Genomic DNA, 25908 nt, shown 5'->3' on the forward strand with positions numbered 1-25908 from the left:
AAGCCCGTGGAGCCGCCAGCTGGGACCCACTTCTTATTGGCATCATCGTACACCATGACAGCGGCCCGCGCCTGGCAGATACTCTGTTCACTGCAGAGAGACGTGGGGAGGGGGAGAGAGAGAGAGGTGTTGAGTTTTCTGATACAAAACTTTGTTGTGCATCGTACAATCGGTTGCTTCGGCTTTGGTCCAAGACGAGCCTCGCACGGTGTACCTTATATGTGGTGTTGATGGCACGCGAGGAGCGCAACAACCACATCACAGCAAAGAATGACCTCCGAGACAAGACCTCCTGGTCACTATAGACCGGGGTTCATCTTTGTGACACCACCGTCACCTTGCAGCTCAGTTCAGCACAATACTTACATCAAAATGCCAACGCAACACATTTAGAAAAACTTTAGAGTGTTTATATTTTCCCAAGAAGTTTTCTGCCACGGGCCCACAGAGAGAGAGCATGCCCTCATGATTCGGACACTTTTCACATCCTTCGTATTCCCTAATTCAACCAAGACAGGGACAGCGAGGAAGAGAGAAACAGAATAAAAAATGAGAGACGAGAGACGGAAGAAGGGTGATAACAGCAGCACACAGGGACAGAGAGACGGACAGACAGAGAGAGAGCGTGAAGGGGAAAGGGAGAGAGAAAGGGAGACAGGGAAAGTGAGCGAGAAGGGGAGAGGGAGAGAGAGAGAAGGGGAGAGCGAGAAAGCGAGAGAGAGACAGACAGACAGAGAGAGAGCGTGAAGGGGAGAGGGGGAGAGAGACAGAGAGAGGGAGAAGAGGGGAGGGAGAAGGGGAGAGCGAAAGAGAAGGGGCGAGGGAGCGAGAGAGAAGGGGAGAGGGAGAGAAAGAGAGAAGGGGAGAGCGAGAGAAAGAGAAAGAGGGAAGGGGAGTGCGAGAGAGAAGGGGGAGAAGAGGAGAGGGCGATCGAGAGAAGGGGAGAGTGAGAGAGCGAGAGAAGAAGAGGGGGAGACAGCGAGAAGGGGAGAGGGAGAGAGAGACAGAGAGAGCGAGAAGGGGAGAGGGCGAGCGATAAGAGAGCGAGAAGGGGAGAGGGAGAGAGGGAGAGAGTGAGCGATAGAGCGAGCGAGGAGGGGGGAGGGAGAGAGAAGGGGAGAGCAAGAGAGCGAGAGAGAAGGGGAGAGAGAGAAGGGGAGAGGAAGAGAGAGAGAAGGGGGAGACAGAGAGAGAGTGAGAAGGGGAGAGGGAGAGAGACAGAAAGACAGAACACGAGAAGGAGCGAGCGATAGAGAGCGAGAAGGGGAGAGGGAGAGAGCGAGTGATAGAGAGAGCGAGAAGGGGGAGAGAGAGAGAAGGGAAGAGGGGGAGAGAAAGACAGACAGACAGACAGAGCGAGGGGGAGAGGGAGAGCGAGGGAGACAGCGAGAGATAGAGCGAGTGAGAAGGGGAGAGGGAGAGACAGACAGACAGATGGGGGAGGGAGGGGGGGAGCGAGAAGGGGAGGTAGGAAGACAGAATGGGGAGTGAGTTAAACTGCAGGGGAGACCCGTCCAATTCATCTGCACACTTTTGAGTAACACGGGTAGGCTGTATGTGCTGAATATTATGCTACAGAATAATGTCATGTACAGCGGGCAGGAACAGGTGGTGCAGGGGATTTACGCATGCAGGTGGATGTGTTTGTTCAGTACCTCCCTGGAGTGGCATTAAACCAACAAGGCCAGCACCAAAATCCAATACAGCCGGCATGAACATGGAAAACCAGCAGACAAACTCCAGCTTCTCAATTCTGTCAGTGAGCTAGCAAGCAGCAGGTGAGCTGGCCACCATAAGTACTACACCAACACAGTTTCCCTTATAGAAATGTATGGAGAATATTGCACAGTACTTGATATAGAGATGACAGTAGATAAATATGGAGTAGATAATGGACCGACTTGCTTTATAAAATCAAATCTGCTCCACGGCGGGCTCTTCCCATTTTGACATCTCCTCTTGAACAACTTTACAACCGTTCGGGGACTTCTGTGACATTTTCGAGGGAGCGATAATTGTGTGCCTCAGGACTGGCGTGTCATTTGTTTACCGCGCCGTGGCATCGCTGTGATTGAGAGCCTCGGTGCTGGCCTTTACGGCGGAGAGGAAGGGACCTAGCTTATTCATACGTAAACCAATTCAGCACGATCAAAAAAAAAAAAAGGAGTTTAAAGACCATCGGCTTACAATACCGGTAGAAGTCGGACGCGTTCACTTGCGTTTCATATCACATCTGTATCTTGCAACTGGTAGCGCTGATAAGGCACCGGGTCAGTTTATGCTAAAATCAGTCTGTTCTTCATGAAGTGAAGTGGAGCTCACAGCTGTGCTTCATCCCTGCTGGGGCTCGGTTTGCGATCAGAAGATCCCCCGCCTGACAATGGACGTCTCTATTCTATTGTTAGAGCTATCCCATTTCCAGAACGGGAAAGGCCTAAGAACATTAGTTTAAGCTAATAAGTCTCATGCCTTCTCTCCCTCTTATCACTCTGTAAGCCACTCTCTCGGCCCGTCCTGCCACCTCGCTCTCTTTGTCTCCATGTCTGTCTGCATTACGTGCCGCCATCGCCACATCTTTAACCACCATCTCCAAATCTTAAGTGAAAGTCACATCGCAGTGCAAGAACAGTATTTGCCTGTGCCTTGGCATTAGTTTCCAATGTATTCAATGGAAACTAAACTTTGTTGTTGTTGTGTGCAGACCGATGTGGCGCTCCATGAGATGCACAGGAAGTTGAGATAAATTACGTTTACCTTCTCAAGCCATTGACCTTTCTATGTATGCACAGCCAATGTCTTCACAGTGGACAGTTCTGGCAATTGTCGTTTGTGAATCTTGCAGTGTGTGTGTGTGTGTGTGTGTGTGTGTGTGTGTGTGTGTGAGAGAGAGAGAGAATTTCCTGAGCAATACAATAACCCCACAGCAGCACAGAGACAACTGAAAGGCACATGCATATAGTATGAAAGATTTTAAATAGGTCAACCAAGTTTGTGATAAAGACGTGAAGCTTGATCTCTTGAATTATTGCTACAGCATTTAGCTACATGTGGGCTAGCATACTTGCTAAGAAGTTAGCTAAAGACATGTCAAGTTATTGCCACCCACTGTTGCTGGAATGGTAAAGCTTTGTATTTAAAAAAGCAGTGGTCGCAGAGATACTTGTGCTGCAATGTCAATGCCACTTTTTCTCTCTATAGGGCAATCCAGTCAGTGATTAACCATCTACTTCTGTCTATTACTTACTTTCCTGTCATTGTCAAACACATTTGAGGGCTTTTGGGTAACCATAGACCCATTAAGTTGTGTGTACAGGGAGGGTTGATGCCATAATATTATTATCATTATTATTTTTATTATCGTTATTATAACTTTTATTTATATAGCACTTTTCTAAAACAATGTTACAAAGTGCTTTACAAAGAAATATAATGTACAGATAGGGGAAATCACTTGTACAATTGTGTGTGCTTTGTAACTTTGATAACAATAATAATGCATTTTATTTATGGGCGCTGTTCAGAGCACTCAAGCACACTTTACAAAACACAGTTAGTTAAAAACAAGCAGCACTGTATCAGAGATCATAAAATCAAACAAAGCAGGGGTATACAATAATAAGTTAATACAACAGATAGGTATAAAATCATTATCTGGGCAAAACTCAATGTGGGTGTAACCATTAAAGTCGGGAATCAGACCTAATATGCCAGTTTGAAAGGGTGCGTTTTGATATGGGATTTGAAAGTGGAAAGAGAGTCAACATTGCAAATGTCTTGCGGGGGAGAGTTTCACGGGGGGGGGGCATAACGACTAAAGGCTCTAAACCCCATGGTAGTCAAGCAAACAGATAGTATAGTGAGTTGGATGGCAGAAGAGAATCTGAGAGTACAGGAGGGTGTGTGGATATGAAGGAATTTGGAAAGATATGAACGTGTTAGGTTATTAAGGGCCTTAAAGGTGAGAAGCAGAATCTTGAGCTCAATACGGTATTTAACACTGAGTGATATGATCTATGGAAAGAGTTCTGGTAATGATACAGGCAGCTGAATTCTGGACCAACTGAAGGTTATGAAGACACTTGAGAGGAAGACCAAAGAGAATAGAACTGCAGTAGTCAATACAGGATGTAATCAGTGTGTGAACAAGAATGGCGGTGCTGTCAGGTGTAAGCAACAGATGAAGACGATTGATATTGCATAGGTGGAAGTATAAAGACCAAGTAACATTGTTGATGTGTGCTTCAAAAGATAATTTGTTATCCAAAATGACACCCAGACTCTTAACATGAGGGGAAAGAGGAACAACAGAATTGTCATTAGTCAGAGAAAAACTATCAGGTTTAGCCAAAGTAAATTTAGTACCTACAAGGATTACCTCGGTTTTATCACTATTAAGTTTGAGGAGGCTGTACATAACCAGGATCTAATTTCTAGTAAGCAATCAGAGAGGTAAGTGGGCGGAAGAGTGGAAATGGGCTTGGTCGATAGAGCTGGGTTTCAGCCGCATAGCAATGAAATTGAATGCCAAATTTCGTGAAAATGTGGCCTAGAGGTAAAAGGTAAATAATAAATAGGAGGGGGCCCAAAACAGAGCCCTGGGGAACACTGGTAGTAATAGGAAAGGACTGTGATCTCAAATTTTTAAGTTGGCCAAACTGAGTGTGGCCAGAGAGATATGATCTAAACCAGGCAAGAGAGGTATGTGCCAATGATTCCAATGGAAGCTAATCTTTCTAGAAGGATGTTATATGAAACGGTCAAAGGCTGCTGATCAAGAAAGACAAGCATGATTAAGAGCCCAGCGTCAGCTGCCATCAACAAATCATTGGTGATAGTGATTTGCGTCAAGGCTGTCTTCGTACTGTGAAAGGAGCGAAAATCAGATTGAAATTGTTCACATAGACTGTTGTCAGTCAAGTGACCATGACGTACCTGAGCTGCAAATGCTCTTTCAAGTATTTTAGAGAGAAATGGTAAATTTGAAATTGGGTGAAAATTATTCCAATTGTTGGGGTTTACACCAGGTTTCTTGAGTATTGGAGTTATTGCAGCTCTTTAGAGAGATGAGGGAACAAGACCAGAATTAAGGGAGGAATGTATGATATCAGTTATTGAAGAGGACAGAGAAGGTATACAGACTTTTACTAAATGAGTAGGAAGGGGTCTAACTGATAAGTTGATGATTTGGATTAATAAATGAGACCAGATATTTCAGCAACAGTTGGAAGTTTAAAACTAGATAGTGAAGAAAAGCAGGGATCATAGAAGGGTGAATAAGCTGAACTGCATGTAGTATTGTTCGAAGAGGTCAATTGCTGATTAATATTTTCAATTTTTGCATTACAAAAGGTTATGAAGGTGTTATATTGAGATACTGAATACAGGTGAGGTGCAAGAGCGGCCGGTGGCAATAAAATATTGTTAACCATGGAAAACAGGGCTTTTTATATTCCCTTTGCCATCTAATTAAATTTGCATAATAGAGCGACTTATCTGTGGAAGGTGCTTCCTTATAACGAAGTATGTGGTTGTCATACATGTCTTTGTGTAAAACAAGGCCAGTTTTTACATAAAGATGTTCCAGGTGATGGCCTGTAGCTTTAAACTGGAATAATTCCGGCGTAAACCAAGGCACAGAGTGGGTAAAGGAAACGGACCAGGTTTTTAAAGGAGCAAGACCATTTAAAAGACTATTAAATCCATCGCTGTAATGAGAGACCAGTTCATCTGGGGTGGATGAATTGTCTTTGCTGGAGAGGCCATCAATTCCACTAGAAAGAGCAGATAAATCAATATTCAAAATGCAGTCCATTTATTCTTAATGTTAAGGAATGAGATGGAACGTAACAAATTTGTTTTGGATAATGTTAACACTGAAAGACATCTTGTGGTCAGAAATCGGCAAATCGGATGCATTACAATTAAGGACGAGTTAAACCAGAGAAGCAAATCAGATCAAGGATGCGTCTACTGGGGTGCATAGGAAAATCAATATATTGCTGTAATCCAAAACTGTCCAGGCATGATATAAAACTCTTTGTGAGAGTATTGTTAACATTGTTCATGTGTAAATTAAAATCACCCAGCAATATTACATTATGGGACACAGAAAATAAGACAGTTAGAAAAACACAATGTTTGTTTAAGAAATTGTTATTGGGTTTGGGTAGTCGATAAACAGTGGCTAGTATAGTAGGAATTGGCCCATTGATTTGTAGGGCAATGGGCTCAAATTAAACATGCACGGGCAGTTATAGAAGACAATTTCCACTTTTCACTGTAAAGTATCATGAGACCACCACCCCTGCCAGTGGCATGGGATTTGCAGGTGTACACAAACCCAGCAGGAGGAATAGTTTGATTAAGCTGTGAAACGTCATTGGGTTGCTGCCACAGCTCATTCAAGCACAAGAAATCAATCTTGTGTTCATTCAGTAGATAATCAGGTAGAAGACCCATGTTGGTTAGCGAGCGGATGTAAAATAACCCGATGGTGAGACTGTTCTTGTCGAGTTTGACGCTCGGTGACCTGGCTAGGTTAGCTAGCGCGCCGTGGTCAGCAGTCCGTCTGGACTTTCTTGATGAAGGCCATCACTGCTATTTGTTTACTTGTGTTTTAGTCCTCTCATCCCTGCAGGGCCCAGATAGAAAGAGCTGGGATCGGTGTGGCTACATAAGCCTTAGATGGCTTTGCTGGCTCATGTTTGTTTGTCTCCCAGTTTGGTTATGTGAGTTGGTTTGTTAGTTTCAGATCAAACAACACCTCACCTTTCCCTCATCCATACATGCCTTACAGCACTGACACTTTACACTCACACGTCCCAAATGTTAAGCCTGACTTAAGAGTTATTTTATGTCAGTGAAATCTACTACTACCACTACTTTCAGCTGCTCCCATTAGGAGTCACCACAGTGGATCACCCATTTCCATCTCTTCCTGTCTTCTGCGTCCTCCTCTGTCACGCCAGCCACCTGCATGTCCTCCCTCACCACATCCATAAACCTCCCCTTTGGCCTTCCTCTTCTCCTCTTCCCTGGCAGCTCCACATTCAGCATCCCTCTCCCAATATACCCAGCATCTCTCCTCCACACATGTCCAAACCATCTCAATCTTGCCTCTCTTGCTTTGTCTCCAAACCGTCCAACCTGAGCTGTCCCTCTAATATACTCGTTCCTAATCCTGTCCTTCTTCATCACTCCCAATGAAAATCTTAGCATCTTCAACTCTGCCACCTCCAGCTTCACCTCCTGTCTTTTCTTCAGTGCCACTGTCACCAAACCATATAACATTATAGCTGGTTTCACAACCACCTTGTAAACCTTCCCTTTAACTCTTGCTGGTACCCTTCTGTCGCAAATCACTCCTGACACACTTCTCCACCCACTCCACCCTGCCTGCACTCTCTTCTTCACCACTCTTCTGCATTCCCCGTTACTTTGGACAGTCAACCCCCCAAGTTGACTGATTTTATGTCTGTGAAATAAACAACTGAATTTTTCAATTCTTTTGTGTGGTCTCTCTTACACTCATTGCCTCAGCCAGTTTAAATAACATGTCCTCTAGGAAGTTACCCAGATGGCCCATGATCATATATAAAGCACTTTAGACCAAACAGGTCAGACATGTAATACTGTAGGGAGTTCATGTGACACGTACAAATAAAACAAAGCCACAGAAAGATGACAGAACAGGCACATCACAACCCTTTCGATACAGGATCAGTTTGTTTGTGTGCATTTGCGAGCGTGTGCGTGCACACGCGCATACGTCCGTGCACGTGTGCATGCCTGATGGCACCGGGAATCATCCGGGTCAGTCGGCAAGAACAGAAGGTAAGTGACAGACGGCAGGGAGGGACACGCTGTCAATTATTTATAAACACCTTCTCTGCTTCTGCAACTAATATGATGGAAAGTGGTGCAGACCGGTGGCGGGGCACTTTAGAAAGAGGTTATTTCTGTCATTCACTGCTACACAGCCTGCTTGAAAATTAATTTGGGGGGGGTGGGGGGTGGTGGGGGTGAGAGAATAAGAGGAGATGGATAAATACAGAGAGATGGGAGGAGTCGAGGAGAAAAAAAAAGAGAAAGACAAGAAGAATAAATGAAAGAAAAGAGCAGAATATATCAAAAAAAGAACTACGGGGGTAAAGAACAAAAGATATTCAAGGTGCCCAGGGAAGACGGGTACACCTCTTATGAGACGGGAAGCCTTGTGCTTTTAAATTTCAACGCCGAGAGATCGAAAAAACACTCTTCAAATGGAGAGTCCACAACTGAGCAAGGCACTTCGCTGAATCTTAAGTGGGGAGCCGGTCTTATTCACATGCACACACAGACACACGCGGCGCACAAACTCCATCTCCCACACACGCACCAGCTACTTAACATGCAGCCCAGGCTGTAAACATTTCAGAGGATGAAAAAAAAAAAGAAAAGAAGAAGAAAAAGCACCTTGGTCTTTTCAAAAATCACACAGCGACACGGAGCTCTTTCCTATACTGTATTCCGCAACAAATAGGAAAGCACTCAAAGACGCCATCAAAGCTACGAACTTGTATACAGAAAATACACACCAACACACACACGCACACCAGCCTTATCCATTAATCATATGCCAATTTTACATGTTGGGGTCATTTGTGAACACAATTCGGAGTCCGTATTCCATAAAAGGAAAATCAGCAACTTACTGAGTCTGGGCCTAGCAACGTCCACGGAAATATTTATGAACCACCACAAAAGCCGTGAAACAGCCATAATCGATCTTGCGTAAGATGTGTTTACTGGATCGAGTGAGCCGATCATAAGGAATGCATCTACAGTTTGTTCTGCAGCAGGCATTTGATTCAGACATGTTTCTGTAAACCAGCTGAAGTATTCAAAAAATATCTGGAGAACAGACCGACCCAGAAATACAAGAGCTCCTCTCAGTCCGTGTTGAAGATGAATAGGAGGCCGGTTGGTACTGTTATAGATGCTGTAGTTTATGATAATACAAAGGACATCCTGGAAGGGCATCTGGGTTGCATAGCGGTCTATTCCGTTGCCTACCAACACGGGGATCGCCAGTTCGAATCCCCGCGTTACCTCCGGCTTGGTCGGGCATCCCTACAGACACAATTGGCCGTGTCTGCCGGTGGGAAGCCGGATGTAGGTATGTGTCCTGGTCGCTGCACTAGCACCTCTTCTGGTCAGCCTGTGTGGGGGGGAGGGGGAACTGGGGGGATAGCGTGACCCTCCCACGTGAAACCCCTCACTGTCAGGTGAAAAGAAGCAGCTGGCGACCCCACATGTATCGCACAAGGCATGTGGTAGTCTGCAGCCCTCCCCGGCTCGGCAGAGAGGGTGCAGCAGTGACTGGGACGGCTCAGAAGAGTGGGGTAATTGGCCGGATACAATTGGAGGAGAAAAGGGGGGGGGGATCCTCCCTCCCCCCAAAAATAAATAAATAAAGGACATCCTACACGAGCAGGGTAGGACCCCACTGTGACGTCACGTGTGAAGACACACTATCCACAAGTCTTAAAGATAGGTGCTGTAAGTGTGAACGGGGAAGAGTACCAGAGGTGCCGGGAAAGTCATTACAGCAATCTCTCAGAATACACGTCTGAAAGCAGCTTAAAGAGTTACTAAACCCAGGCAATCTTAGTCAGTTTTCTGACATCTACAAGTTAAAACCCACGTAGAGGTTAAAAACATTGCAGGATGGTGTTGGTCCTCTGTGATGTTAGCATAGCAGGATAAACACAGCTGCAGCTAATAACATTAATAATGGCTCTGTTGGATGTAAGTGTGCCAAGGAACCAGCATTGGCAGGACTACTGACAACTGTTAGTGCTGGCTCTGTCTGATGATGCTGATAGATGAGCTGGCACACCTAAATCAAACAGAGAAGCGGCGCTGAAACTGATTTTTTTCTCAACTGCCTCCAAGTGATGTTTCATGACATCATGTGGCGACCAGAAAGCCTGCTGCCTAGCAGGGTTTCCAACAGTGGTGGCTGGTGCTAAAAAAAAATTTTTTGGGGGGGGGGTGCAATTTACCTTGGCGCAGCACACCTGACAGCTGCTTTAATGTCCACAGTTATTAAGAAGGACAGTGTGGCCTGTAGATTTTACCAGGGTTCGTAGACGGTGGATGACTGAGTCGAGACAAGGCGTGGTGGTGGGTGTGAACATGATTGACAGACACGAGAACTGTCCAATCACATTAGATCAAAAACCATTAAAACAATACCAATTCGCTGCCAATAAAAGTGGGGGGTGTCTGGGGCGCACAGAACTGCGCCCCACGGAAAATCTGAAGAAACCAATTAGACAGCAGCCTCAGGTCACCTGCTCGCCAAAAGCTTGTGGGCTTACATAAGGTGTTGTTTGGCTGGCGCCCCTGACCCAGGAAGTACATGTATTCAGACAGAAATCAACCAAATACTATTTGGAACCAATATTTAACGGCTGCTAACAGATACTCTCAGACTGGAAAACACTTTTATTTCATAATTATTTGCATTATACAACTAAATTATATTGATTTTCATCTCTTGATATTTGAAGGGGGCGGTGCCCCAGCGCCCTGTACTGGTCAGCCACCACTGGTTTCTAATACTCTAATCTATTCTAGAGAAGCTGTTCAAAATGACATCCTCATTCTCTCGACTAAGCGATATTTCAGATGGCGAAAACGACACTCCACAAGACTAGCACAGAGGACGTTATGGGCCACGATACAGTCTTACTCGCAATGCATTCTGGTATGTGTAGGCAATGTGGGAAAGACCCCGACCAGGAGAACTTCGATTTCCCCGTCAGTAAAAGACATAGTGAGGATTTCATTGCTTCGATTGACTACATTACTCACCAGTACTGATTACAAATACACAAAACCACTGGGGAAAATTCCCCTTTAAATAGCAGGCAAACGCTTCTTCCAAAATACGAAACAGGCATGCTATAGAAAAAGACCAAGTATGGTCTGATTTGCGGCTGAAAATGTTTTCTGATTGAGTCAAAAAGGAAATTGGAGCAATCTCGTCGAAGTGGAGGAGTTGTGTTGGAGCATGTTTTGTTGATTGTGGTCGCTTGGTTTGGTCATAAAGATGCCAGAGAAATATCTGAGATCTTATTGCATGGAATGAAGCGGCGCTCTATGACCGCTGGGGGAAAGGCAGCCCCGGCCCCCAATGTTCCAGCTGACAAACTATTACCGCAGTCTCTGTGTGTGTGTTTGTACTTCTATCTTTGTGAGGACCAATCGGAGTCTTGAACCTGATCAGAGTGAGGCCATTTTTTTGCTGGTCCTCACATCTCAAATGCATGTGCATACATCCAAATGGATTTGCCCGCGTGTATTTATTTGCATGCTATGTAAAATGCAGTTTGTGTGGTTGAGGTTGTAGTCATTAAAGGTTTATGTACACAGCTGTGTATGTTAACACCCATTTATACTGTAAGTATACTGCAGTTTTTGTGTGTTTGTCACTTACACGGAAACACATACTTCTCCAGATCCTCACTTCTGTGCAACCATGCTGAGCTAAAATCCACAAGAATCTCACCCAAAGCTCAGCATGGAAAACAAGAGTGACTATAAATTTGGGAAAAATCAAATCAAATCCCGGAGCCTGGAGCAAGGCCAGCATACATACTAGATGTTTTTCGTCATGGGTCAAAACCCGACTGATACATGACAAGAGAAAATATCCTCGGGTTGCACGAAAAATGGTCTGTTAGCATTTTTCATTGAAAACAGTGTCCAAATCTGTGTTGACCCAATGGTCCTCTGTTTCGGCGCTGCTCAAGACCAGGTCAAGGACTTCAGGAAGAAAAACACAACTCGATGAAATGTGATTACAGGCTTGTTGGGAATTTCAGGTCAATAATGTAAAAGTAGAATAGCTGACTGTTGTAATGTAGTCCTGTTGACCTGACTCATTTCCTTGTTGACCTATTCTCTCTCTCTCTGAACACTTTTCTATCACAGCTCTTGTACTGAACAAAGACAGTGGAGCTGTCTGTCTGTCTGTCCTTGCTCTTATGAATCGTCAATGAGTTAATAAACTATCAACTAAACCTACAAATGAGCTGCCAACATGTTGGTATGGGGCTTTGGATGGCAGAGCTGTTTGCCTTTATGAGAAATTCAGAAAAAAAGGAGACATCACACTGCCTAACCCACACCCCCATCACTGTCCTCTACATCTACACCCCTCCTTTATACATGGACACCCCAATCACTGTCCTCTACATCCTTTATACATGGGCACCGCCATCACTGTCCCCTACATCCTTTATACATGGGCACCGCCATCACTGTCCCTATACATGGGCACCCCCATCACTGTCCTCTACATCCTTTATACATGGACACCCCCCTCACTGTCCTCTACATCCTTTATACATGGGACACCATCGTCACTGTCCTCTCCATCTACACCCCTTTATATCCTTTATACATGGACACCACCATCACTGTCCTCTACATCTACACCCCTTTATATCCTTTATACATGGGCACCACTATCCATGTCCTCCACCCCACACCCTTTTTTTCATCATTTTTCAAAACGCGAGTAGGTGGAGACAGGCCAAAAACAAGTCATTTCTGTAAATATGCTGTTCACTACAGAACATTAAGCAGATTACAGAGTGGAAGACAGTCCCACCTATACAGCCCAACCCACACCCCCATCTAGACAAATTATCTGACAACTTTCATGGAAATGTCCATGTACGTTGGCCTATTCCTCTGGACAGGCAATTCCAGAGACCGTTCTTTTCCTTGATGGAAACTTTAAGTGGGGCACAGGCAGCAAATGTTAACATGCTTTTTAAATAGTCTTCAGCCCAACATCTGCAAATAAAACACACCCTGCTGCTCAGCTCATCCCCTGAACCTCTTTCAGCAACAGGGGGACATGTGCACACGAGGAATGAAGGAAGGAAGGAGGAAAGGAAGGAAGGAAGAAAGGAAGGAAGAAAGGAAGGAAGGAAGGAAGGAAGGAAGGAAGGAAGGAAGGAAGGAAGGAAGGATGGAAGGAAGGAAGGAAGGAAGGAAGGAAGGAGATAGGGAGGAGTGGACAGACACGTATATGCCACATATTATGAAAAAGAGAAACCTTCTGTCCGTCTTCCACAGTGGAAGTATTGAATTCTGACTTAAGCGGCAAACATTATTTCACAGGACAAATATGGTTTCTGAATGATAAGTGGACAAGCTGGTGATTCGCCAAAGTGTCGGCAGAGTTGGCATAATTTTTGCAACCTCAGACAAAATTAACTGGTGCTTTGCTTGTGGCAAATTTCTAACTTGTAACACGCACGCACACACACACACACACACACACACACACACACACACACACACACACACACATACACACACACACACACACACACACACACACACACACACAATCTGCACATGTGACAAGAATAGGAACGGAGAATGGGATATGAGATGAAAATACTTTCATCCCCTTCATCAATGTTAATGAGGTGCTCAGTTCAGAATGGCTCTGACTTCAAAGCAGAGCAGGCACCGCTCCGGGGACACTGCCGCCGTGATGTCATATCCTGCCAGAACGGAGGCTGTGGCTGAGGGGATGACAGAGAGAGAGAGAGAGAGAGAGAGAGAGAGAGAGAGAGAGAGAGAGAGAGAGAGAGAGAGAGAGAGAGAGAGAGAGAGAGAGAAACAGAAATGGAGTGTGAGGAGAAAGATGGATAAGGAAAAGGAGGGGGAGGAACAGACTGAAAGAGTGAATCAGGAAAATGAGGTATGAAGAACAGACAGAATAGTGTGTGAGAGAGAGGAGGGAGGGAGGGAGGGAAGAATATCGACCAACAGATGCTTATGTAACCCGCTGTGTGAGATGCCCCTGGACATGACAATGTGGCTTGAACATACAGAATTACATGACTGCCTATACTAAAACCACTGACATAGTCAGTAAATTAAATCAGCCAGCCATGTAGTCAGTTACTGTCATTTCTGGTTGGTAGTCAGCTACTCGTTTACATTTAAATAATTGTGCCGAGTGTCCTCCCGGAAACAAGATTTGCAGGGAGAGAGAGGTTTAAAGTACCGAGGACTCGTTGGAAAAAGAGAACTCCATCTTGTCTATTATGATGTCAGATGTGGTACGCACCGATGACACCTAAGCTAGGGGTCCACGATGTATCATTAGTTCATCTGTAGCCGCCAATAACTGCTTAGAAACGTGTTCTCGGGGGAGGGGGGGGGCGTCCAGGTAGTGTAGTGGTCTATTCCATTGCCTACCAACAAAGGGATCGTTGGTTCGAATCCCCTTGTTACTTCCGGCTTTGTCGGGCGTCCCTACAGACACAATTGGCCGAGTCTGCGGGTGGGAAGCCGGATGTGGGCAGGTGTCCTGGTCGCTGCACTAGCGCCTCCTCTGGTTGGTCAGGGCGTCTTGTTTGGGGGGGGGGGACTGGGGGGGAATAGCGTGATCCTCCCACGCACTACATCCTCCTGGTGAAACTCCTCACTGTCAGGTGAAAAGAAGCGGCTGGTGACTCCACATGTAGGGGAGGAGGCATGTGGTAGTCTGCAGCTCTCCCCGGATCGGCAGAGGGGGTGGAGCAGCGACCAGGATGGCTCGGAAGAGTGGGGTAATTGGCCAGTCACAACTGGGGAGGTTTGTGTGTGTGGGTTTTTTTTGGGGGGGGGGGTCCCCTGAGACTTGTTATAGCTGTGACTGGTTTTAACTGAGAAGACAAGCAGGGTGGCTTCGGTGTGTACGTCCAAGGATTTGTACTTTTCCTTCTAGTTTCCAGTCCACCGGGCTCCACTTTCCTCATTATGCATTGCTGTGATTATAGCTGGAGGTAAAAACACCACAGTAGACCACCAAGTCCACATACGGAGACTTGCCCCACTGCTCCTAGTCAGAGTGTGTTACTGTAAATGACAGCTGGCCACACACCGAGCTCTGCTGGAGTCAAACCTCAGTGGCAAAATGAGAACAAACAAAAAACAAAGTCAGGTTTTGGGGTTTTTTGCACGCCCCCGACAGGGACAAGCACTTCAGGGTGGGCAGACTGACTTTCTTCACCTACACTTTCCAAATCCTCTGAAAGCACACCGAAGTCGAACTCAATCACGCACTCGGCTGTTATACCCGTCCTTCTTTTGCAAAGCCGGCAATTTCCGCGGCGTTTTGGGGGACTTAACGTGGGTATGTCTTGGCGTCTGAGCGAGGCGTTTTGGTTCCTTCGTATTTGTAAACGTCTCAGTACAAGTGTTGCTAAGACAGCGCACATCACTCAGCCCCAGCAGATGTGCTCAGTCAGTCCTTCCCACATCATCTCTCTCTCTCGCTCTCTCACAGCACTTCCTCCGTTTTCCCAACCGAAAGACACACACACACAGCTATGCACACACACAAACACACACGCACACACACACACGGGAGAACAAGCGATGAGCTGAGTCTTGTTTTATTATCAATCTCTTTCCATCAGACTCAATTCATCAGCAAACAGCAGACAAGTCTCTCTCCTCCCATATTCTCTCTCTCTCTCCTTCCATATTCTCTCTCTCTCTCCTCCCATATTCTCTCTCTCCTTCCATATTCTCTCTCTCTCTCCTCCCATATTCTCTCTCTCCTTCCATATTCTCTCTCTCTCTCCTTCCATATTCTCTCTCTCCTTCCATATTCTCTCTCTCCTTCCATATTCTCTCCTTCCATATTCTCTCTCTCCTTCCATATTCTCTCTCTCCTTCCATAGTTTCTTTCTCTCCTTTCATATTCTCTCCTTCCATATTTTCTCTCGCTCTTTCTCCTTCCATATTCTCTCTCCTTCCATATTCTCTCTCCTTCCATAGTTTCTCTCTCTCCTTCCATATTTTCTCTCGCTCTTTCTCCTTCCATATTCTGTCTCTCCTTCCATAGTTTCTCTCGCTCTCTCCTTCCATATTCTCCCTCTCGCTCTCTCTCCTTCCATATTCTCTCTCTCTCTCTGTGTCTCTCTCTCTTCAAAAAGGTCTGAGTCAGCACTTTCAAAAGGAAGAGAGGGTGAAACTCCAATATAGCTAAAAAAAAAAAAATCTTCCAGAAGGCTTTTCCGACTCATTGTGGAAAAGGGTGCTGGGATGGACAGAGGAGGAGGAGGAGGAACTTGGCTCGGACATGAGGAGGTTCAGGATGGAGCGAGTCTGGGGAGTGTCCCACCCACATGTACATCCTTCCTCCAGTTCTCTCCATCTGTCTCTCCTCAACTTTCTCTCCCACTGTCCTTCTCTCTGCCCCTTCTCCCCCCCATCAAGTTATTTCTTATAGTCTAGTGTAAATTTGAACATGTTGCGTCTTCCAGCCCACATGGAAGTCATTAAGAACAAGCAGCGAGGAAGAGGTGAGGCCTCTCCAAGAAAAAGGGCAGAAAATAAAAGTCTCTTAAACACAGCGATGGTAAAAGTAGTGCCGAGTTGAACAAAACAAAAAAAAAATTCATGGCAGCCATTATTTCTTTTCGAGTAAGTAAGTAAAACTGTTGATTAGATTCAATTACTTGTCCATGTGACTAGTAGACTATGGATGCTGCCAAACTTCATCAGCATCAGTCCAGAAACGGGTCTTTACACCAGACTCCATGGACGGATATCGTAGCACCTTTTTTTTTTTTTGTGGCTTCGGTGTTGATTAAGGCATCAGAAGGTACGAAAAGGTATTTCAACACGTCAGACTGTCGAGTCGCTCCTCTTCATCACGTCTCATAAAAATCAATATCTGCCCCATGCGGTTATTACTACTATTCCTCTCACGACCGACTCGGGGGACACATCGGTCTCTTCGGTCGCACGGCGCTACCTTTTTTTGTTCAGCTGGTGGCGCGAACAGGAAATTGGCTGGGGGGAAAAAAAAATTTGTTCACACAGCAACGGATTAATGGATCAGCCCTCAGGATAACACAGCACGGACAGAGAGGACAACTGTGCAGTCTTGAGTGACATTATCATCATCATCATCGTCATCGGTGGTCATTCGGGGTCGAGTATGACTGTCCTTTCGGATGCCTGTGCATGAAAGCTTTTTACGTGGAATGGCTGATGCGCGTGCAGCCACCACAAGGTCCTTGGCAGGGGGTGGCCAGAGTCCAACAGCATGGAGAACCAAGACGATTGGGGACCAGCCTCTGTTGCAGCCTTCATCCGCCTTCACTGCCGTGGTGACCTGGAGACATCTTCCACCAGTTCCGCCGTTGAGGTCTTTGTTGGATTGCGCTTTGTCCGGAACCTCCCCCTTGACCTATCCACCTTGGGTGACCCTACCAGGAGCCAAGCTCCAGACGGCATAGCTCTTGGGATCATTGGTACACACAAGCTTCTCCGCCACAGCAAGGTGGCGCTCCAGGAGAAGTGTGACAGGTGGTTGGTCACAAACTACATGTTACACAGGAAGGGGAACAATCCCGATTTTCAACATTACATCTCTCTCTCAATATATATATATATATATATGTTATGGGGCCAACACTCCAGCAGCAGACATGATACTGAGTCGTCATCCAGGCATCTCTGAAACGCTGCTGAAATTATTTGTTTACAACTACATTCAACGGGCTACACGGAAATACACTACATCGTGTAAGAAAATGGGAATGGTGGAGTCCGGGTGGCGTGGCGTTGTGTATTCTGTTGCCTACCAACACGAGGATCGCCGGTTCGAATCTCCGTGTTACCTCCAGCTTTGCCGGGCGTCCCTAGAGACACAATTGGCCGTGTCTGTGGGTGGGAAGCCGGATGTGGCTATGTGTCCTGGTCGCTGCACTAGCACCTCCTCTGGTCGGTCGGCCAGTCGGGGTGCCAGTTCAGGGGGGAGGGGGAACTGGACGGGATAGCATGGCCCTCCCATGTGTTATGTCCCCCTGGTGAAACTCCTCACTGTCAGGTGAAAAGAAGCAGCTGGCGACTCCACATGTATCGGAGGAGGCATGTGGTAGTCTGCAGCCCTCCCCGGATCAGCAGAGAAGGTGGAGCAGCGACCAGGATGACTGGGAAGAGTGGGGTAATTGGTCAAGTACAATTGGGGGAGAAAGAAGAGTGGGGTACTTGGCCAAGTACAATTGGGGGAGAAAAAGGGGGGAAGATCCACAAAAAACGTAAATGATGCCAGTACATACAGCTGTTGTAGCGTGCGCCACCAAACGACATTCAGAGATAATGAGACAACGATTCACTTTTGTACAAAAGGTTTGACACCGTTTCAAAGACACAAAGAAGACTTGTCGCCCTGTACCATGGCTGCTATGGTGTGTGTTCTCCCTACAACATGTATAGAGAGATGATACTGAAGATCAGGGCTACACACACACACAAATACACACACAACTCCTCTCCTCTGTTTTTGTCCTCCTGGCCTCTTGGAGGACCGCGGCGCCCTCAGCCAGACAGAACGATCTGGACTCTCCTCAGCTCAGCTCCCGAACAAAGAAGGGAGGAGAGGAGGGAGGCAGGCTGGGGGGGGGGGGGGGGGAGCTGTAGTATTTGTGCTCCGGCACCAACCGAGGGCGGGTGAGTGGACGGAAAGAGGAAACTGGCGAGAGCGACAGATAACCTTGTCCGCGGCTCAGCCGTGCCCGGGTCTCGTTGTCTCGCCGTTTCGTGGACCGGCGCATCGTGACGGATACGAGCGAGCGTCCTGTACATGTGATGAGCACAGTCGCTCTGAAGCAACGTGCACCTTTGTGTGTTGTTAGTGTGTGTGTGTGTGTGCACATGATTATACATAGTGTATAGACATCGATGGATGGATGTGATATTGCTGTCACAATTCCTCATTTTAATGGCAATAATGCCGTTTCTGTGTAAAAAATATCAAAACTCTAAGTTTTATGAGATTCAAATCCGAACTAAAACTCAAACTCAGGACAGGAAACGTTTTCAGGGTAAACACTGAGTCAGGCACACAACGCTGAGACCTGCTGTGAAAACGCAATATAAATACAGTAGTTTCTTACAATACTTCAGTTATCACAGGTCACCCACGCTGCGGAGGGATGGGGGAGCGGGGGACACAAACCCCCGCTGCCTTTTTATAGGCACGGCAACCAAAGCAGTCACCGTGGCAACACAGCCGTACATGGGTGGCAGTTTGTGTGACTCCCTTCTGCCACCTTAGAAACGGGGAGAGGGAGAGAGAGCGAGAGAGAGGGAGAGTGGTAGGAGTAGCAGTAGCAAGAAGACAAGAAAAACAAAGTTGATCTAAGTACACACACACACACACACACACACACACACACACACACACACACACACACACACACACACACACACACACACACAGGGAAGAGCTATCAAGGGTGAAACTCGCTGGTTTTGTCTGATTGCGTCTTTGACACATCACACTTAGTGTGTGTGTGACACACTCCCGATGGCGCATAGTACTTCTCATGGACCAGTCTCACTATGGCCTACAGATCTCACACACACACACACACACACACACACACACACACACACACACACAGACACTCGTTTCACTATCCTTATGAGGACCCCTCATTGACTACATTCATTTCCTATCCCTTAACCCTAACCTTAACCTAACCCCAATTCTAACCTTAACCCTAAAACCAAGTCCTAACCCTAAAACAGACCTTTTTACTTGCGAGGACCTCTAAAATGTCCACACGAGGTCGGTGGTTTCTGGTTTTTCTATCCTACTGAGGACATTTGGTCCACATTGGGATAGTTAAACATGTACACACACACACACAAATCCCTTCATCACCAGCAGCTGCTTGCCTGGCCCTGTCTGCTGCCTACTTTTCATCTCTCTCCCAACATACATAAAAAACACACACACACACACACACACACACACACACACACACACACACACACACACACTCTAATACACAGCCACGCGAAATGATGGAACCACTTGAAAATACCCTCGTCTCACTCGTATGAGTCATCCACTGAACCAGATATGGGCGAGCGAGTGAGAGGAGAGAGAGAGAGAGAGAGAGAGAGAGAGAGAGAGAGAGAGAGAGAGAGAGAGAGAGAGAGAGAGAGAGAGCAAGGTACTGCCAAGACAATCAAGACAATGGGGGGCATCACAATGATACAAACACTTGAGGCGTAACTGAGGATCCATGACTATTGGCAGCTATATATAATCCAGCACAGGCATAATGTGTGTATATGGGTATTTGTTTGTGTGTGTGTGTGTATGTGTGTTTGCCTCCACAGGGGAATGGAAAAGCCAGCAATAACCATCTAATACAGATTGGAGTGGAAGTGAGGCATCACATCAGTGTGCACAACGTGTGAACACGATGCAGATCTGTGTGAGCATCAACACACTTCGCCTCTGCTGAGGCCACTGTGAAACCAGCTTACTGGCAACTGACATTCAGTGTTGGCGCACGTCGCTTTCAGGGGAGGGGGGACGGAGAAACAAAAAGAAAGAAAGAGCCAGGAGTGCAGGGGCGTACAGGTTTCATAGCAGTCTAGTCCGTTGTCTACCAACATAGGGATCGCCGGTTCGAATCCCTGTGTTACCTCCGCCTTGGTCGGGGTTCTCTACAGACACAATTGGCTGTGTCTGTTGGTCGGAAGCCAAATGTGGGTATGAGTCCTGGTCACTGCACTAGCGCCTCCTCTGGTCGGTCGGGGCACCTGTTCAGGGGGTGGGGGAACTGGGGGGAATAACGCGCTATGTCCCCCTGGTGAAACTCCTCACTATCAGGTGAAAAGAATCGGCTGGCGACTCCACATGTATCGGAGGAGGCATGTGGTAGTCTGCAGCCCTCCCCGGATCGGCAGCGGGGGTGGAGCAGCGACCAGGACGGCTCGGAGAATAGGGTAATTGGCCAAGTACAACTGGGGAGAAGGGGGGATCCAGAAAAAAAAAAGAGCCAGGGGTGCAGATTGTTGAGGGGAGATTGGCTTAGTAGTCGACTACTAACAATGCCAAACTGCTGTAGTGCCCTTGGGCAAGGGCACCAAACTAATGCCCATAAATAAACTCATCATGAGCCGAAGATGAGCGCTGAGAGGTATTTTCTACAGTCGTCGGCTGAGGTTCAAAATTAGGCCTTTCTTTTTACAATGCCGGTCCATGGCAGGTGTGCACCAAATGTCAGTACTGACAGAGTCTGTAAGAACAGGCTGCTTCTGAGGGAGTTTTCCAACATCAAGCGCTTTGAGTGATGTAATCACAAAATGCTGCCATCTATCGCTTAAACGTGTTCGTAGCCTAGGTCTACAGCGATCCCTTGAAAGTCGGCACACCTTTTCCATCGTCTCGACCTCTGAAATGAAAATGTACAACGTTAAATGTAATTCTATTCAGATCTAACTCGTTCCATTCCCAAGTAGGCCCCGAGGCGGATATGGACTTTTCTTGATCAAGTGAAGTGATTCTAATCAGGTCAATTAAAGCCAGGATTTCACAAAGGGCTCATTTGTTGCATCGCTGAGTGAAAGTGTGTGTAGGCTTTTGATATCCTCCCAAAATCTGCAACGCTCTTCCTCGAGGAAAAGGACACTAGGAAACAGCGGCGCTGCGCGTTTAAGGTGCTGTAGCAATTTGGGGACTCTAGTCTGTTGCCTACTGTGATGTTAACAGCGTAAATCCATCTTATTCACCTGCAGGAGGATTTAATACTACAGGTCATTAGTGTTCAGTAATTACTTCAACCGTGTACTGGCCTATTCAACCACCCGCCCGCTTTAATGAGCAGTTGGGGGCCGATAAACAGAGATTCCTTTGGATTCAATTAGGTCCTAAGCCCAAGTCACACTGGAAGCAGAGAAACCGCCGGCACCGCTCCCGCCTGCTACTATCCGCCATCTGTGGGCATGTCGTCTTGCCCCTGGACAAACCTGTTGTATTTTTACGCCCCATTCAAGCAGATTAGATAAATAACAACGGCCTACAACTAGCCAAGATGGGACAGATATTCATGACGTCTGGATGACATCGCTCTGGACATTATGTTTACACACCAGAAACACCAAAAATGTCTGGTACTTTACTGAACCGTGGTGCTCATCTCTGAACATCAGCAGATTGTATAGTCCCAGAAAATGAGACGCGGTTATAATTCACTTCTCACCCAATTTGCTTGGGAACTGAAACGAATGGCTTGTTTTTCCAAGGGTGGAGTTTTTGCAGAAGAGTTTTCTCTGCAATCTGATTGGTTGCCACTGTGTTCATTTCTGGCGCTGCGGGGTCAAAGTTCACCGATTTCATCTTCTGGTCGCTGCGCTGCTAGCGTGCCCTGCGTCACCGGGTTTCCCATCATGCTCTGTGCAAGCGCTTAGCCAGCTCTCATTCGCAGTGAAAGAAGGCACCGGAGCCGGGCGGGTTCGCTGCTTCCAGTGTGACTTCGGCCTTGTATTAAGATACTCAGAGTAAACATGAATGGGAAAGGCAGATGTCTAGAGGAAGGCTAGCCACAGCTGGCACCGCCTGTCTTACTGGCTGTAATGACCCTGACCTTTAGCAGTGCGATGGTAGCCGACATCATAGCAATCCCACGGCCGGGAAACCCTTCAAAAATAAAATGCAGATTTTACTGCACTTCAGTTGGATTACACATGAACTTTATTCGGAAATATTTGGCAAAACCTCAGCATGCATTGAGATGTAAAGGAAGGAGAGGTTGAGGTTTGTGTAAAGGTAGCGATTACCAGAATTAGCAGTGGAGAGAGACCGAGAAAAAAGGACAGAATAGTAGCGAGAGGAGGATCACAGGGATACACCCACAGAAAAAAATGGGATTCACGCATATAACTTTACTACCGTTAGCGGGTACATGGTAATTTTGCTGAATAGTGCAGTTAGACTATTAGTTAAGGATCAATGGGCAAAATAACTGAGATAGAAACAGGTTTTTCCCCAACCACTAAAAAAATACAGGTTCCCATGTAGCAAAAATGCAGTAAATGAAGCCCTTTTGTTTTTATTGACTACATGTTACTACTGGCTTTTGGTAACGGACTTCAGTCTTGGATAAAACCTCTGATGCTGATCCTCTATTTTAGCCTGGTATCTGCCTGCCCACTATCTGATACCAGTATCGGTGCATCCCTCGAAAAAAAAGTCATAATGAATCATCAGCGAGACGGAGGTATTGTGTTAGAGAAAGAGAGGTTTTGCAATCCAACGTAATGTCATTCAAATACCACAGACGTGAACAAATCCTACAAACCAAAAACTAGTCTGACTGGTTCCACTTCAACCTGGATGACAGATCAGCAAACCGGTGAGGGGAGGAAAAGCAAGGAAAAGTCAAGGAAACTTTTCCACGTACCCTGCTGAGTAGGCCTGGGGGGGGGGTTTGATTTCAGTTACAAATCGCAGTTCTTGATGATGGCAATTCTTCTATCGCGTCGCCGATCAGAAATCGTTTTTTTTAATTAAAAATAAAAATAGGGATTTTTGGTAATCACACGTTGGAAAAGCGTTGGCATAACAATTGAAATTTACTGAGGGCTTCCTTGTAGTTCTGCGTGCTATATCCAGTCACTCTGACCCTGACAGGAATAAACATGGCCAAACACACACGTCCGCAGGGTGCATGCAGCGCCGCCGCGTGTTAAACCCAAAGCGTGGAACCACTTTAGATTCTGCAGAGTTGACAAGAAGCTTGATCTTAATACGGCTGTATGCAAAATCTCCCATGTAAAAGTAAAATATTACATGGGGGGAAAGGGGGAAACTATATGGGGTCCAGCCATTGCAGGGGGGCCATGGAGGCCAGCAATAATCATGTTCATCTGAAATATAAACAGGGGCAATACTTGCTGTTGGGTGTGAACTGGCTAAACAGATCAGGAATCTGAATTCAGGAACATTTATTTGTCATTTCATTCCATGCACCTGCACACATGAAATGAAACGAAATATCGTTTCCTCGAGCCCACAGCAGAGCAACACAAAGACAAAAACACATATCCAAACAACAAAAACTACAAAAACAAATTTATCCAACATAGCCAAAAGTAAATGTTCACTATCCAAGAGAGCGAACGCCAGGTTGACTGTCGGAACTGCTGCTCTACATGGGCTAGCAGTTAGCTTAGCTTGCCCCACTTCCGCATCCTGTCAGACCACCCTTGGTGTTTCCTCCTCGGGCGCAGCTCCAGGTAGGGCCATGGTCCCTGGGCCCACAGGATGCAGCAGACCAGGCTCCCCAGCCAGACACCTTCAACACACCTCTCGGCACTCCACACAACGACACCAAAAACACAGTCAACATGGACATCAGATGGACTGTAAAGATATTATAAAGGACTTTGCATCCAGTAAGACAAGGAAGATGGCTGTATAAGAGGCAAAGATGAAGCCATAAGGTAAGATATTGCTTATTCTTCTAAGAAATGTGTGGTGTAAGTGTAGCAGATCTTTGTTGACCTTGGTTTAAGTGCGTCAGAGTTCTATTAAGTGTGTGTGTGCCTATGTAGCCCCTGTTACTGAGTAAGTCTCTCTCAGTTTACATGTATGTGTTTAGTAGGAGAGAGAGCATGTGCATGCGTTGATATGAGTAAAGCAGATTTTTGTGGAGGGAGCATTCACTGGACTTTTTCAGGCGCCCAGCAAAGGCAAAGATTGTTGAATCTCCCGGAGCGCAAACTGAGCAGACATGTGAACTTGCTGGAACAGTGCACATGTCATGGTTGAATGTGTCCTGGAGCAACAGCCAGCACACTACTGTCCCCTGACGTAAGGAAGAGTGAGAGGGACATCATCACCTTCACAGAGTCAGATATATCAAATGGAGAGGAATATACCCAGGCACTGAGCCCCATGAAAGTTGCTACTTGCGTTATGTCACATGACAGTAGCTCTACACTTTCCGTCATTGCCACTCTTCATGCTCAACTTCTGCAAGACACTCAGGAGAGCCTTAGGGATATTTAAGAGGCGGTTCACCAAGATCTCCACAAGTGGCATGCAAGCAACGAGGAGAGGATCGCGCTTTATGTGGCATCAGCCATTGATGCTAGATTTAAAGCACTGCCGTTCCTGTCTGAGGATGACAGACATGAAATTTACACAAGAATGCCCCACAAAGCTGCCACATCAGGGGACCAGGAGTATCAACCACAGGTAAACTCAACTCATAAATGACTGACTCAAAAATAATATAAGCTTCAAATGAACATCTCAGCACGCTAGTGGTAGACCCAAGTTCACAATATAGTGTTGTCTCTCTTTGTGTGATTGTTTTTTTGGGTCACTCTGAAGGGTGAAGTGATGTCCGAAGAGGAAGGGCTCAGGGAAGGTGAGCCTACACCTGATAACGCAGAAGAGCCCCCACCCGCTAAGAGAAGAGTGACCTGTGCACTGGTTGTTTCACTTGGAGACACTTGCTAAGTCATCTTTTGAGATGAAAAGGTACAAGAACGCTACCGCCTTGCCGCTCTCTAAAGACCCCCTGGACCGCTGGACAGGACATCAGTCCTTTCACAGTTCCCTCTCCTGGTCAAACTGGCCAGGCAGTACTCGTGTATACGAGGAACAAAGTGTCTGTGCCAAATGTGTGTTGTCCACTGCAGGGGATGTGGTAACTGCCCAGAGAAGCAGCCTCGCACCAGAGCATGCTGACCAGCTCTTGTTTTTGCACAAGAGCCATAATGTTCCCAAAAACTAGCGTCATATACAGAAGCTACGTGGCCCGTTTACACCAACGTTGATATTTTTTACTAAAAATACAATTATTTTAAGTGTTTTCAAGTCATTTCAAGATTGAGACTCTGTACATCTTCTTTCAGAGGGAAATGGCTTTATTCTATGCAGCCTTGCATATATTGTGAAGCGTGCTAAGTATATTTGTTCAGTAAAACTCATTAAAAGCACTTTACTTCCCGGATGAATGCAGTCTCTGTATTAATTATTTGCCTCCATAATGAGACTACATTTTATGACTCAGG

The 25908-nt window shown here is 46.3% G+C and overlaps 1 protein-coding gene across 1 annotated transcript in view; it reads right to left on the reverse strand.

Moving 5' to 3' along the window:
- The window catches only part of LOC130124862 (protein enabled homolog), a 160096-nt gene that overhangs the window by 69138 nt on the left and 65050 nt on the right, over nt 1–25908 (reverse strand). Inside the window, exon 2 of the mRNA XM_056294208.1 lies at nt 1–90. This exon is cut by the window's left edge and continues 76 nt beyond it. Coding sequence (XP_056150183.1) covers nt 1–90 — 90 coding nt within the window. The remainder of the gene's footprint in view (nt 91–25908) is intronic.

This window comes from Lampris incognitus, chromosome 15 (genome assembly GCF_029633865.1).
Source record: "Lampris incognitus isolate fLamInc1 chromosome 15, fLamInc1.hap2, whole genome shotgun sequence".
Taxonomy (NCBI): domain Eukaryota; kingdom Metazoa; phylum Chordata; class Actinopteri; order Lampriformes; family Lampridae; genus Lampris; species Lampris incognitus.